Below are 14209 nucleotides of genomic sequence, written 5' to 3' on the forward strand. Positions count from 1 at the left end.
CCTTAATCATTAACTCATTACACATTAGGGATGTGCCCAGAGGTGATTCGGCTCTGGGTGGGGGTGTACTTTAAGGGCGGGGGAGAGTGTACTCAAACCCCCCGGCCGGCGCTCTGTTATTTTCAAGCCCCTCGGGGCAGCAGGGAGGAACACTGCCGCCCCGAGGGGCTTGAAAATAACGGAGTGCTGGCGGGGGAAGTGCGGCTGGAGGGGTGAGTACACCCCACCCTTAAAGTACCACCCCCACCAGCGCCGAAATGCCGACACACACCCCCCGAGCCGAAACGTTTCAGAGGCCTTTATAATGGCCTCAAATGGTTTGGGCTCAAGCCTATTACACATCAGCTTTGAAAATCAGCACTCTTCTTAGGAATTTGTTGCATATTTGACCACCTGTTTCCTTCTAAAGCAAGCCCCACTGCAAAATTTAGCAACATTAAAGGTGATATCAGTATTAGAATCTGAGAGAAGGGAGGTGCAAAATTTGTCTGATTTACCTGGAAATTTGATTATGATGGAAGTTATTAAAAAAGTGATGGATGTCTCTATAGAATTGACAGTATAATAATATGTGATCTACGGTTTAACCACTCCCGATTGACAAGGACAGATCAATTCTGCATGTGGTATTTGGAGGTATCTCCCTTCCAAGAGGGCCAATGGTAATACATTAAAGTGAGCTAAAGTAAAAGTTCTCCAGTAATTTTCTGTAACAAGATTGTAGAGATATTTTCCTGGAGAGAGATATCTTTACTAACTGCTAACTGGGCAAAGAGACATCGTTTTAACGTGGTGATTCTCTTTATTTAGCAGGGGGAGAGTAACTGGTCCCCTCCACGCCCAGCACAGTACTTCCAGTATTTGTTGCTGGTGTCTGTCTGTGTTTCTTTTTAGATTGTGAGCCCTTTGGGGACAGGGAGCCATCTCATTTATTTTTTATTTCTCTATGTCAACTGCTTTGGAAACTTTTGTTGAAAAGTGGTATATAAATATTTTTTGTTGTTGACTATAACTTCTGACCTCTGGACAGTAAGAGGTCCATACTATTGTCCCTCTGAAGGTCAATGTCCCTAATGTGGTATTTTATGGTCTCCATCGCCTTGGGGTAACCCAGGGTTACCAAAGCTGGAGGAGATAGTCCGTAACTCTGGAGTTTCTCCTCAAGGATTCTCATCCTGCCTGAATAAAAATTACCAGCCTGGGTCAAGGGAGCTAAGCTCTCAGGTCAAAGTGTCAACGTGTCAACTTGAGCCAGAAATTGATCTTAATTAACCAGGCTCAAGCCTCTAGTGAAATAGACCCTGATTCCAAATGGAGGGCAGCGTTAGTGGTACTCTAAAAATGGACCTCAAAAACTTAGACTGTATTGCTTCTACAGGGCGGAAATCTCTGTAGACACAGTACTGAACACCATAATGCCATTGAGCGATAACTTTCCTTGTAATTTTAAAGCCAGTAAGACTTGAAGTACATTGTTGAACACACAAGTCCCACTGAGTTTTAATAAGAAATAAATGTACCTAGCTTCCTCGGGTTGTGCCCAGAGTCTGTAGTTGGTTGGATAATGTAATGCCTCCTATAACCAATCCAGCAGATTGCAGATTCTGGCTGGGATACAAAGAGCTGCTTGGGTTCACATCAGAAATTTTCTCACAGTGCAGTTTGATGTTCAGGTGTATATATGTGGTGGGGTTGAACAATGGACTTTTATGCCATATAGCTAGTTGCTTTTGAAAGTTGCTTCAGTTTTGAAAGTAGATTACAATAAGGCTTGGAGGAGGACTACTTTTTATTAAAAAGAGGTCAGACTCACAGAATCAATTTTCACAGTTCTTTGGATACTTTTGGTTCTCTTTTTCAAACTTGAAGGCTTTGGCTCCACACAGACTTGAAAGTTATTTACACTGAAATCACTGGCGCTTATTTCTAAATAAATGTAGTTAGGATTGAAAGTATTGGTCACCAGACTCATAATAATTTTTCTTCATTAAGATGTTTATCTTCAGCATTATCTTCTGTGCTTTTTATTTTCAGAAAACCATTCTAGACATTCTAGAAAAGTACACCTTATTCTTGCTAGCTAATGTTTACAGTTTGCCATTGAACTTGTGACCATGAACCTTTTGTTTTACTTGACTCAGATTCATTTAGTCAGTGAGATGAACTTCAAAATCATTACATTCTTTTATTTGCTGTTTGACCTGAACCTTGAGCAGACACATTTGTCCTATTTGAAGATCTTCTCTTTGTTTTGTTGAGACATAAAATGAAAACTAGAAGGCATACATTTGAAAAGGAATAAAATTTGCTTGAGTGGAACTCAGATTTTTTTTTTTTTAAAAAAATAGCAATCTCCTCTGTTAATTGGCTTACTGGGAAAGAAAAATGCTTTGAATGCTCCTGGCAAGATTTTGAAGTATAAACTGTTACATCAGTGGATATGTCAATAATTGCATTTTTTTAAAATAGTCTTGAAGACTTTGATGTTGAAGAAGAAGATGAGGAAGCTCTGATAGAGCAGAGAAGATTACAGAGGCAAGCAATTGTGCAGGTATGTGATAGTGCTTGCTTACATAGACCCAAAAGTGCTTACTCAGCTGCACAAAGACCTGATGGTTTTTAATATATCTGGTGGAGAAGAATTGTAATCAAAGGTATGCTGCCAAAGCCTGTAGAGGTTGTTAAAATGATCTATAAAGATATTGCAATATTTTTCTAGCATTTTAAAGTAGTTGTGTTTTCAGTTAGTGTAAGGATCCTTCCCTGACACCACTCTCAATTCCAGGGAAGTGATTTGTTTTTATATTGTTCTATGACCATTTAGTCTCCAGGTTCTGGGAATTTATTTAATTTTCACTTCCCTTCGCTGCCACCATATAAATTCTTGTTACCCTACTCTTGGTACTCAACACCTTTGGCTACATAGCCTCACGAGTGCAGGATATAAATGAAACAAAACTTGAGGTATAAAATAAAAAGAATAAATTTTATTATTTACTGATTAGAATAAAGATCTCTGCAAAGCAGGGCACACAGGCTTCTCTATTAAGTTACCAGGTGCATCCACTGTTCAGCTTTCTGTGTGTTTCTTTTCATCTGAATGAATTATAACATAGGAAGCTGCCATATACTGAGTCAGACCATAGGTCCATCTAGCTCAGCATTTTCTACACAGACTGGCAGTGGCTTCTCCAAGGTTGCAGGCAGGAATCTTTCTCAGCCCTATCTTGGAGATGCCAGGGAGGGAACTTGGAGCCTTGTGCTCTTCTCAGAGCAGCTCCATCTTCTAAGGGAAATATCTTACAGTGCTCACACATCAAGTCTGCCATTCATATGCAATCAAGGCAGACCCTGCTTAGCTAAGGGGACAGCTCATGCTTGCTACCACAAGACCAGCTCTCCTCTCCATGATAGCGGGGTGAGATAACTGGGAAAGAGGTAATTAAAACTGGTTTGTAAATTTAGTGAATTCTTCCAGACCTTGTCTGCTACTAGGAGTTGCCTGGTACACTGCTGGTTCCACAGCCTCCACACATTCACCCTTCAAGTTCCACACAACCCCCTGAACAATCCTGTTCAGAACACACACCCCAATCTCTTGGCCCTCAGCTCCAAACACCTCCTACTCCAATGCAACTAACTCCAACTCTCTTCTGTCTCTCTCTGTCTCAACTTCCTTTATTTTAAACCCCTCCTCCTCTGAACCTTCCGTGCCTGGTTACTAGGGTAACCCTCACACACTCACATACTCACTCACCAGCTCCTATATATGTCCCATCACAGTTAGTAATACATGGTTTTCCATGGAGTTCTTGGCAGTGAAACAGTTGGAGAGACAGCTGGAGTGCCTGAAGAAGCATGTGTGAGAAATCCAACTGAAAACAGGCTACAGCCCATTATCAGGATACTCTGGCAATGATGTCAGCAAAGAGGGAACTTCAGAGAACTATCCTGAGGAGTTTTTTCTGGTGGTGTGGAGCTTATTGCATCTTTGCCCCTCCATTTAGTTGCAGGAGACTTTCATGGCCCCCTCTGTCCTATTTGCAAAGCACATTGCAGATAAAATTGCTTGCATCAGCCATGATTTGGAGCAGTGCCTGTTTGTTCTATTTGGGGGGGTTCCCACCCCCAACTTCTTCAGCCTGAGGATGTGAACAGGATCCTTGAGACTATCAGGTTATCTACTAGGGATGTACACGAAGTGTTTTGTGCACATCAGGGGCAGTGGAGAGCAGGCACTTTAAAAGGAGGACAGCAGGTCTTACCTGCCAGTCCGTTACACCTTCGCTGCCCCAGAGCGATGTTATTTGTATTTAGCAGCTGGGCTCTCTGTTTGCCCAGCTACATTTGCTTAGAAACAGAAAGATCTGGAATGTGATCTGTTGCGTTAATGAGTGGATTATGCAGCTGCGCAGGGACCTCGCGAGTAGATTGACTAGCTTCTCTGCCTTGCATCTGCTCAGTGCTACCGTTGAAATTGGCAGTTGGTGCTATTTTCTCAGTTTCTGTTTGACTGCCAATGTGTCAACACCTCGTTGCTGCCGCCTCGGTTCATCTAGATTCATTTGAGAGAAAGATAAGGAATTATATATTCCTATTGGACTTGGACTGTTTTTTGGCTATTCTGTCGTTTAATGGACTGGTTACGGTATTTTGGATTTTTGTTTTTGGTGCTGCAAGACAAGCTTCGGGAGGGGGGTGCCTTTAACAGCGATGGAGACTAAAAAAACATTCAAGCGTTGTGTGGACTGCCGAGCTAAATTGCCACCAACAGACTACCATAATTCATGCCTCCTGTGCTTAGGGGAGCAGCCCAGCCCAGCAGCATGCAAAATACTTTAAGGAATTGGGTGTTGCGTCTATGTGCAGCACTATACGATGAGGTGCTACATCCACCAACCATCCAGCCTAAGTTACCCCTCGACATCGATATCAAGAGCCGGTACATTGCCGGGCTTGGCATCAAGTTTTCAGGAATCTGCTGATATGCAGTCCAAAACTGAACAGAGCCGAAGTTCAAACAGCCAAAGGAAGTCCCCAAACCAGCTTATCGACATAAGGATTAAAAAAGGAGACACTCCTTGGATGAGGAGAAGGATTCTCTGTTACATAAAAAAACATTGAAGCAAGTCAGAATAGGACACCAACTATCTACAAAGCTAAAGTCTGCTTTTGACATTGGCGGCTGGTCCGTCAACATGGAGAGAACAGCCTTTGATGTCAGCTTTGAAAACATTGCCACCGGAATCATCCACGACTACAGCGTCAGTGGAGCAGGACTCCCATTTTTCGGTCTCGATGTCAACATCAATATCAACTGCCTTCAATACCTACTGACCACGACATCGACAGCATTACCGTGCTCACCTTTTACTGCAGTCCCACCTAGAAGGATAAGTATCAAACACCGGTGCAGTCCCCTTCAACACAACAACATGTGGATAGAGGTGACTAGATTGACTTCACAGCAGAACATGATCAGGATGATGACGCCACTTTGGATCCAAATACAGCTAATACTTTACTGGCTATGCTGGATTCTTCAAACAGCACGCCCTTGGGTTTGACCTTTCAAGGCTTTTTAAGCAGTGGCCTCAACATTGAACAGGATGTCCAAGAAATTCCAGTGACCATTCCCAAAATGCCATTGATGTCGCCACTGCATATTGCTATGACAGGGACTGCATTGCCTGTGCATCTGATGTCACCTTTGCATGCTCAAGACCCTGTGGTACCAAGGTCTTTTCAGTTATTTTCACGGGCATCATTTCATGGTTGCCTGCAGCGATGACTATGCTTTCTTTATCATGGAAGTCGCCTCATGAGTTCCTCATGAAAGACTCGTGAGAAAACCTAGCAGTCATGAGATAAGGGGACAGGTTCATGTGTGGATTAGTAACTGAAGGTTGAAGGGCAGGAAACAGAGGGTAGGAATAAATGGACAGTTCTCTAAATGGAGGAGGAGTAAGAAGTGGCTACTAGTCTGAGGGATATAGGCCACTTCCAGCCTTGGAGGCAAGATCTAGTTGCAGTGGAGTAGTCATAGGAGAGAGGGCATGCCTGTGGGCTTCCCAGTGGCATTTGGTGGCCACTGCGTAAAACAAGATGCTGGACTAGATAGGCCTTGGGCTTGATTCAGCAGGGATTTTCTTATGACAGCCATTTGATTTGTCATGTTTGTTTTCTTTGCCCTGGAAAATAAAATCTAATTTTGGTTGTATGATAATCAACTCTAATTTAGATTGCATTAATGGTTTCAATGATAAACATCTTTCTTTTCAGAAATACAAGTACTTAGCTGAAGACAGTAACATGTCTATGCCGTCTGAACCAAGCAGCCCTCAGAGTAGTACTCGCAGTCGCTCAAACTCTCCTGATGACATTCTAGAAAGGGTAGCTGCTGATGTTAAAGAGTATGAACGGGAGAATGTGGACACTTTTGAGGCCTCAGTGAAGGCCAAGCACAATCTCATGGCAGTTGAGCAAACTAATGGTAAGCATCAGCAATATTCCTGTGTAATGTGTTCTTAAATATGCTTACGTCCTAAGAAGTCATAGGAGATTATGCATGTACATTTTGGACTGTATTGCAGCCATTGTTAAAATAATGACTGATATTCTTTGATAGTATTGTGACAATAAATCCTAAATCTGTGAGAGTTGATGCTAGACTTGTCTCACATTCTCATTCCATTGACTCCCGTTTTAATGCTAACACTATAAACATTTTTTAAGGTTCATCTCAGAAGAAAATTACAGCTCCTGATATGTTCACAGAATCAGATGATATGTTTGCTGCATATTTTGATGTAGGTATTGAATTATTTTATCAATTTTTTGAAGTGCTTCTCTCTCTCTCTCTCTCTCTCTCTCCCCATATATATATATATATATATATATATATATATATATATATATATATATACACACACACACACACACACACACACACACACACACACACACATTTTTCCTTTGGATTTATTTCTGAAACATTACTCATTATCATTAAAAAGTTAGTCATTGACAGTTTTCATTGCTATATTCTTGCTAGGGGTTATTATACCACAATTACTATATCCATATCTCATTAAAGTTGAAGAATGTTGAAGATCCACATTTGAAGTACAGAGCATTTTTGCCCTCTGACTGTACCTTACTTGTTTTTTCCATTATACAAGATCATACCTATGAACAGATATATCAATCAATTAAACATACTTGGGTAGCAGTATGAATTTAACATTAATAAACTTGCGTATTTTAAATATATTGGGTTGTAGCCGAACCTTCCGTGAAGCAAGGCTCCATTGTCAAAGGCTCCTTCCAGTCACAGGAGGAGTATAACACTTACTCAAGGACCCTTTCTGCTTGTAGAGGGACCCCTCACCAGTGTTCTCTAAATTTTTTCATTTGTGCATGGAATGAGGTAGCATCAAGGCAGTATGTGCGTTCAGAGTGGGCCCTTCCTGATTCATTTTGAGTGGGATCTAAAATTAACTGAGCGGAGATTTAAAAAACCCATGTGAGTGCAAACACTGCCCCTCACATAAGTGAAAGTTTCATTCTGCAAATGGAAGGGAACAATGCCCTGCAAAACATTAGTATACAATCCACTGGGCATGCCCTCAACTCCTGCTTGTAGGCTTCCAGCAGCATCTGGTGGGCCACTGTGTGAAACAGGATGCTGGACTAGATGGGCCTTGGACCTGATCCAGCAGAGCAGTTTTAAGTTCTTATGTACTCTGTGGAAAATGAAGAGGGCTAAATGATATTTGCTTTCTTCCAGAGTGCACGCCTTAGGGCTGCTGGCATTGGGAAAGACTTTAAAGAAAACCCCAATCTCAGGGATAACTGGACAGATGCAGAGGGGTATTATCGTAAGTATGCTTCTTATATTTTCCATACATTATCCGCTGAAGTGCATCTACTGAATTTAAGGTATCAAAGAAAATGTGTGATAGAATTTTTATTTCATTTTATTCTTGGAATTTGCACCCCACTAAATGCCTCTGTCAGTCCTTCAAGGTGGCAGCACAGCATAAAAATAGAATAAAGTTGCAATAAAATAAATAATCACCATCACGAAAGCTAAACATTTCCCCAAAAATGCAGTTTCAACTGAGATAACAACATATACCATTGTTTGTCAAAATGCAGTGTTGGTGACTCAAGGGTAGTTTACGCTCTTGCAGTCTTTCTCTAGAAGTAAATATTGGCATGCATCCATATTACTGAAACCAGAAGAGTAGTGCACAAAAACCAGTTGATACTTTACTTGCCACCCAGAACTTCATTGACTATATTTCAGCATAGTTAATGGGTCTCTTTCTGTTTTCTCACATGGAGCCTTCCTAACTCAAGGAAAAACTACTGAAAACAAAGATCCTGATTTGGTGCAGGCAAAGCAGAAATACATTGAGTGGGCAGAGCAATTCTGCAGCACAAGAAATTCCAGTAAACCTTCTCTTTTAGGGATATGCCTGAACCACAATTCGAAGTGTGGTTCGAGCACTTTTAGGGAAATTTAAAAGGGGACTTTAAGAAAAAGGAGAGCAAGTGCCTATTGGCTCTTTGCCGCCCCTTCCAGCTTCCTTCTGGGGTGGCGCTGATCCACAAAAGCCCCGCACACTGTCAGAATGCACATGGCATCCGTGCATTTGTGGACACCATGTGCATGCTGACAGTGTGTGGAGAACAGGTAAGCACCTGCTCTCCTTGAAGTCCCCTTTTTAATTTCCCTAAAAATGCTCAAACTATGCTTCGAACTGCAATTCAGGCACATCCGTATTTCCTTTGGGCTGGCAACAAAGGGTCATGCTAGTTTAGTTCCCACACAGTCACCCTCTTTGCATGGAAAGTTTGGTGAGCTTTCTTGGTATGATAAAGAGGAGCTGGGATAGTTTTAAACTTTCTTTAGAGACCATTCCCCTATTTACATTTTCCCAGGTTTAAAATGTTTTGAGTTTTTGGCACAAGAGTTCTTCAAAGAGAAATTGCTGTCTACATGCATATATTTTCCCCCATCATTTTTCTTGAAAGAGTTGCCATTTTAAAAAAAAACTAAGACTCATTCAGGCTAATGCTCAGTTCTGTTTGGGCAGTTTTGGAGGAAATCTCTCAGATGTTTGGTACTTGCTTTTCTGGATAATAATCGTGATTTCTGCCCCACCTTTTCAACTAAATGAGACATAAAAAGGTGGCCACCCACCTCCCCCCGCATACCGAGGTTGGGTGCTAATTACCTGACCACAGATACGTGAAACCGCAAGTACTGGACCCGCAATTAATGAGGTCCTCCTGTACTGCAAATACTTTGTTTTTGCTAATTTTCAGTTTTTTTCAAAGATGGTTTGTATTCTGCCTCCTTTACCAAATATGGTGTATATGAAGTCAAGGAGGAGCTTCTATATCCCTAGCCTCATCTTGTGCCTTCTTAAAGAGGGCTTATTCAAATGTTACTCAAATGCTATCCAGGTTAAGTTCAGGAGTGGGCTTTAGTTTCTCACCTCTACTCACTGTGTGTAGAAGATAACTTGTGACTTTTGAGGTGGTCCATGTCCAACCTGGGATTCTGCGCCTGAACAATAAGCTCGGCGGAAGATTATCAAGCTCCAAGAGGTGCTCTTCGGCTCCGTCCATTATTTTTGGCAGGAGAGCGCCTTTCTTCTCAGTTTCTTTTCAACAACCACACTTCATGGTTCAGAAGATTGTCATGCTGTTGCTCCTCATATCATTAAATTTCTAAACCACTTTTCATTAAAACAATCTCAAGGTGGTTCACACAAAAGTTAAAACAAGACTACAGAACTACACAATTAAAATAGCAAGAATATAGAACTACAGATCTGATTAAAAAACAAGCACAATATAGCCATAAAATAGACAATCATATAAAAACCTTGGTAAAAAGCCAAGATTTCACATGCTTTCTAAAAACTGTGATGGAGACTGAGTGGATGGCCACCAGGAGAGTATTCCAGAGTCTGGGGGCAACAACTGAGAAGGCCCTGTCCTGTGTGCACGACAGCTGAGCCTCCCTCATTGTCGGCATCTGGAACAGAGCGCCCCAGATGGCCTCATAAAGTGGGCAGCAACCTTGGTTGCTGGCAGTTCCTCAGATATCCAGAGCCCAAACTGTTTGGGGCTTTAATGGTCAAAACCAGCACCTTGAACTGGACCTATTGGCTCTGCTGGTGATTCTGTTGATGCCCTGGTGGAGAGCTGGAACAGCAAATGCACCAGGGCAGTAGACGTGATCTCTCCTAAGCGTCCTCTCTGACCCATGTCAAAATTGGCCCCTTGGTGTATGGAAGAACTACAGGAGGTCTTGCCGAAGCAAGAATTATCTTGCTGAAGCAGCAAGATAGATGACTAGAGTGCAAGAGGAGAAATGCTAGACTTGAGTCCGACAGATTACAACATAGAGTGCATTTGAAAACCTATGCTCAGGCAGTATGTTTGGCAAAGAAACTATTCTTTTATGCCTGTATTGCATGCACAAGCTCACATATAGCAGAGTTGCTTAGGGTTGTGAGAGGGCTAGTACATGCCCCTCCTCTCTTAAATCAGAATTTGGGACCATCAATTACTTGCTGTGACATTTTAAATGAGTTCTTTGTGGATAAAATATCTCAAATTTTGGCTGACTTGGATTCAGATCTCACAGTTACTGCAGTGTCTGATATGGAGGTGAGCAGCAACTCCTCTTACGTGGTTAGGCTCGGTCCGTTTCAGTTTGTAACTCCTGGGGATGTGGACAAGCTGCTTGGAGAGATGCAACCTACCACCTGTTCTATTGACCCTTGTCCAACATGGCTTATACTCTCTGAGGGAGGGCAGGATACTTCCTTGCCTTAAGGAGGCAATTCTTAGATCTCTTCTGAAGAAGCCTGCATTGGATTCCTCAGAGTTAAGCAACTATAGGCCTATCTCCAAACTTCCATAGTTGGGCAAGGTAATTAAGAGTGTAGTGGCCTCCCAACACCAGGCAGTCTTGGAGGAAATTGATTATCTCATTCTAGACCCATTTCAAACTGACTTTCGGGCAGGCTATGGGGCAGAGACTGCCTTTGCTGGCCTAATGAATGATCTCTGATGGGGAATTGACAGAGGGAGTGTGACTCTGTTGGTCTTTTGGATCATTCAACGGCTTTCTATACTAGTGGCCATAGTATCCTTCTGGAGCGTTGAGGGTGGGAGTCACTGCTTTAGAATCTTGGACAGATTCCAGATGGTGTCCCTTGGAGAGTGTTGCTCTTCAAAAGCTGAACTTTTGTATGGTATCCCTCAAGGCTCCATATTGTCTCTGATGTTTAACATCTACATGAAACCTGGGAGGGATCATCAGCAGATTTGGTGCAGGGGTTTATCAATATGCTGATGACACTGAGATCTGTTTCTCCATGTCAGCATCACCAGACATAACCTCCTTAAATGAGTGCTTGGAAGCAGTGATGGGCTGGATGAGGAATAGCAAACAGAGACTGAATCCAGATAAGATAGAGGTACTTATTGCGTGGTGTCGGAGTTTGGGCAGCGATTTTGATCTGCCTGTTCTATATGGGGCCACACTTCTCCAGAAGGAACAGGTACACAGTCTGGAGTTGCTTTTCGATCCTAACCTCTCCCTGGTGTCCCAGGTTGAGGCGGTGGCCAGAGGTGCTTTCTATCTGCTTCGACTTACAGTATTCATCAGTTGTGTCTGTTTCTTGAGTTGAACGACCTCAAAACAATGGTACATTTGCTGATAACCTCCAGGCTTGACTACTGCAATGTGCTCTATGTGGTGCTGCCTTTGTATGTAATTCGGAAACTGCAGTTGATACAGAATGTGGCAGCCAGGTTGGTCTCTGGGTCATCTCGGAGAGACCATATTACTCCTGTATTGAAAGAGCTACATTGGCTTCCAATAAGTTTCTGGGCAAAATACAAGGTCTTTGTTATAACCTATAAAGCTCTAAACAGCTTAGACCCTGGGTATTTTAAGAGAACAGCATCTTCGCCATGAACCCCACGGCCCTTCTGGCTCAGGGGCAATGTCAGGTTCCTCTGTTCATCACCCTAAAGGGGACTCGGGCTTCAAGAAGCCCTCTGCTACTACCGGGACCCTCACCATCAACATCACAAGAAGCAGAAGCGAGAACATACTAGTTCACTGTCTTCCAGCCCGAAGCACTCTTGACCCTCAACGTCAGTCGCATATAAGCGCTTGAAACCTCCGATGTCGACTTTGTCATTGTCAAAGCCGGGCTTGATGTTGATGCAGCAAAAGCTGACTTCGACATGGACAATCCTGCTTCACACTCTGTCCCCTTCTACTGCTCAGGGCAGATATAAGACAGATCAGCCTTCAAAGTCTACTCCTAAACCTTCAATGTCGAGCCTGTTGTTGACACTGACACAGACCTTTTCGCTCATTACTTTGACCTCACTTATCTGGGCCATTGCACTTCAACGTCTGCAGTCCTGACCTTCGTTGTGGGAATGATACCCATTGCTACAGTGACATCGACCTCAACTTCGAATTTCGAGATCTCTACTGAAGCACCATCGAAACCACCATCAGCAATTCTTGTGGAACATTCTCCTGCCCAGTCTGGGTCATCCAGAGATGGCTCCCCAACTCCTGGGCATCATACTATCGAGAAGGCATTAAAGTCTTTGCTTGATTCTAATAATAGTACTCTATCTGCCTCCACTTTCAGTGGCTTCCGTCTTCTTGGACTCGATCACTAAGATGACTCTGATATTCCTCCAAAGACTACTTCTGCTTCTTTGGCAAAAGTGACCTCTCGCTGCTCTGCCTCATTGGTGGGAGCGCTTTCACCACTCAGCACCTAACGATACCTCTTTTGCTCATCCAGTAGATTATTGGAGTTCCCTGGGTGCCTTGGATCCTGGCTATATCAGGGTTTTGTGGTGGTATTGCTACCCATATTACCTACTATCCTTGGGATTTTATTTATTTATTTATTATTTATTAATTAAAAGATTTAATATACCTTCCAATCCACAGACTCAGGGTGGTGTACCGGCAAGAACAGCATCCGAGATTTTAAAAAAAGAAAAGAGAAAGAGGGAGATATGAAGGGCAAATGCCTGACGGAAAAGAAACGTCTTCAATAAGATCTTAAAGGCTGAAAGGGAGAAGGCAGACCGAATCTGGGGAGGGGAGAGAATTCCAAAGTGAAGGGGCGGCAACAGAGAAAGCCCTTGCACGGACCCTAGTACTACGGACCTCTCTGAGACCAGGGACCAAAAGAAAGGCAGCCTGAGAAGATCTCACAGGATGGGACAGAACTGGCCGGTAGAGGCAGTCCTGAAGTTAAGCAGATGTTAAGCCCCGAAGGGTTTTAAATGTGAGAACCAGCACTTTGAACTAGACCCGGAAGCAAATAGGAAACCAGCAGTGACTGCAAGAGAGGTTTCACACTATCATATCTCCTAGTGCCCATAAGCAGGCAGGATTGTCTTATGACTTCAAGGAATACAAATTTTGGAAGTCCAGTAAGCTGAAGGAAAATCTGGCAAGATCCCTGAAACACAGGCTACTCTGCCTCATTCCTCTCTTTTTAAAAAGACCCTTGACTCCTCCATTTCCAACCATCCCTGTAAAGCCATCGCAGTTTCTGCATACTTACCCTTCATCAGCTCCGGTGTGTCCTCCTGCTTCTCCACCTCAAGTCTTTTCAGCTGTAAAAGATAAGGACAATGATAAAGTCACATCTGAGTATGAATATGACTCTAGCCTGTCGTTGGATGATGAGTCTATTCTTACTGAGAACCACCTGACCCATCACAAGACAAGTCTGTGGTAAACTCAAGCTCCCCCACTAAGGAGGTCAATTCTTAAAGGGTCCAAGTTGTTGATATGGCAGCAGTGTTGGGGCTCAAACTCAAAACTCCTAAATGGAATCTCATTCGCTAGCAGGTTCCATTACACTTTGAAGACATGCATGGTTACGCTCTACACCTTTACAGAATGACATGAAAGAAAAGATAGAAACTCTTCCTTTTGATGGCACTGGATTATTTAATCTCAAATTGATGAAACGATGGAGAAATTGAAAAAGTAAAAATATATGGCTTTCAAGTCATCTACCCAACAGTCTTATTCTTAAAGATTTGAGTGCTTTGGACAGCAAAAGTACAACTACAAGCCCACTGAATGCAGAGATTTTAGGAAGCCTTCAAAGTACACTCCAGA

The 14209-nt window shown here is 42.8% G+C and overlaps 1 protein-coding gene across 4 annotated transcripts in view; it reads left to right on the plus strand.

The window, feature by feature from the left end:
• Positions 1–14209, plus strand: part of PRPF4B (pre-mRNA processing factor 4B) — a 42284-nt gene that overhangs the window by 14975 nt on the left and 13100 nt on the right. For all 4 annotated transcript variants that reach the window (XR_008306138.1, XR_008306139.1, XM_053245454.1 and 1 more), the window contains exons 5-8: positions 2470–2551; positions 6283–6493; positions 6736–6809; positions 7790–7880. Coding sequence is in view for 2 of the 4 variants with exons in the window: in XM_053245454.1 (XP_053101429.1) it covers positions 2470–2551; positions 6283–6493; positions 6736–6809; positions 7790–7880 (458 nt within the window). In the remaining 2 variants the exon portion in view is untranslated. The remainder of the gene's footprint in view (positions 1–2469; positions 2552–6282; positions 6494–6735; positions 6810–7789; positions 7881–14209) is intronic.

This window comes from Hemicordylus capensis, chromosome 4 (assembly GCF_027244095.1).
Source record: "Hemicordylus capensis ecotype Gifberg chromosome 4, rHemCap1.1.pri, whole genome shotgun sequence".
Taxonomy (NCBI): domain Eukaryota; kingdom Metazoa; phylum Chordata; class Lepidosauria; order Squamata; family Cordylidae; genus Hemicordylus; species Hemicordylus capensis.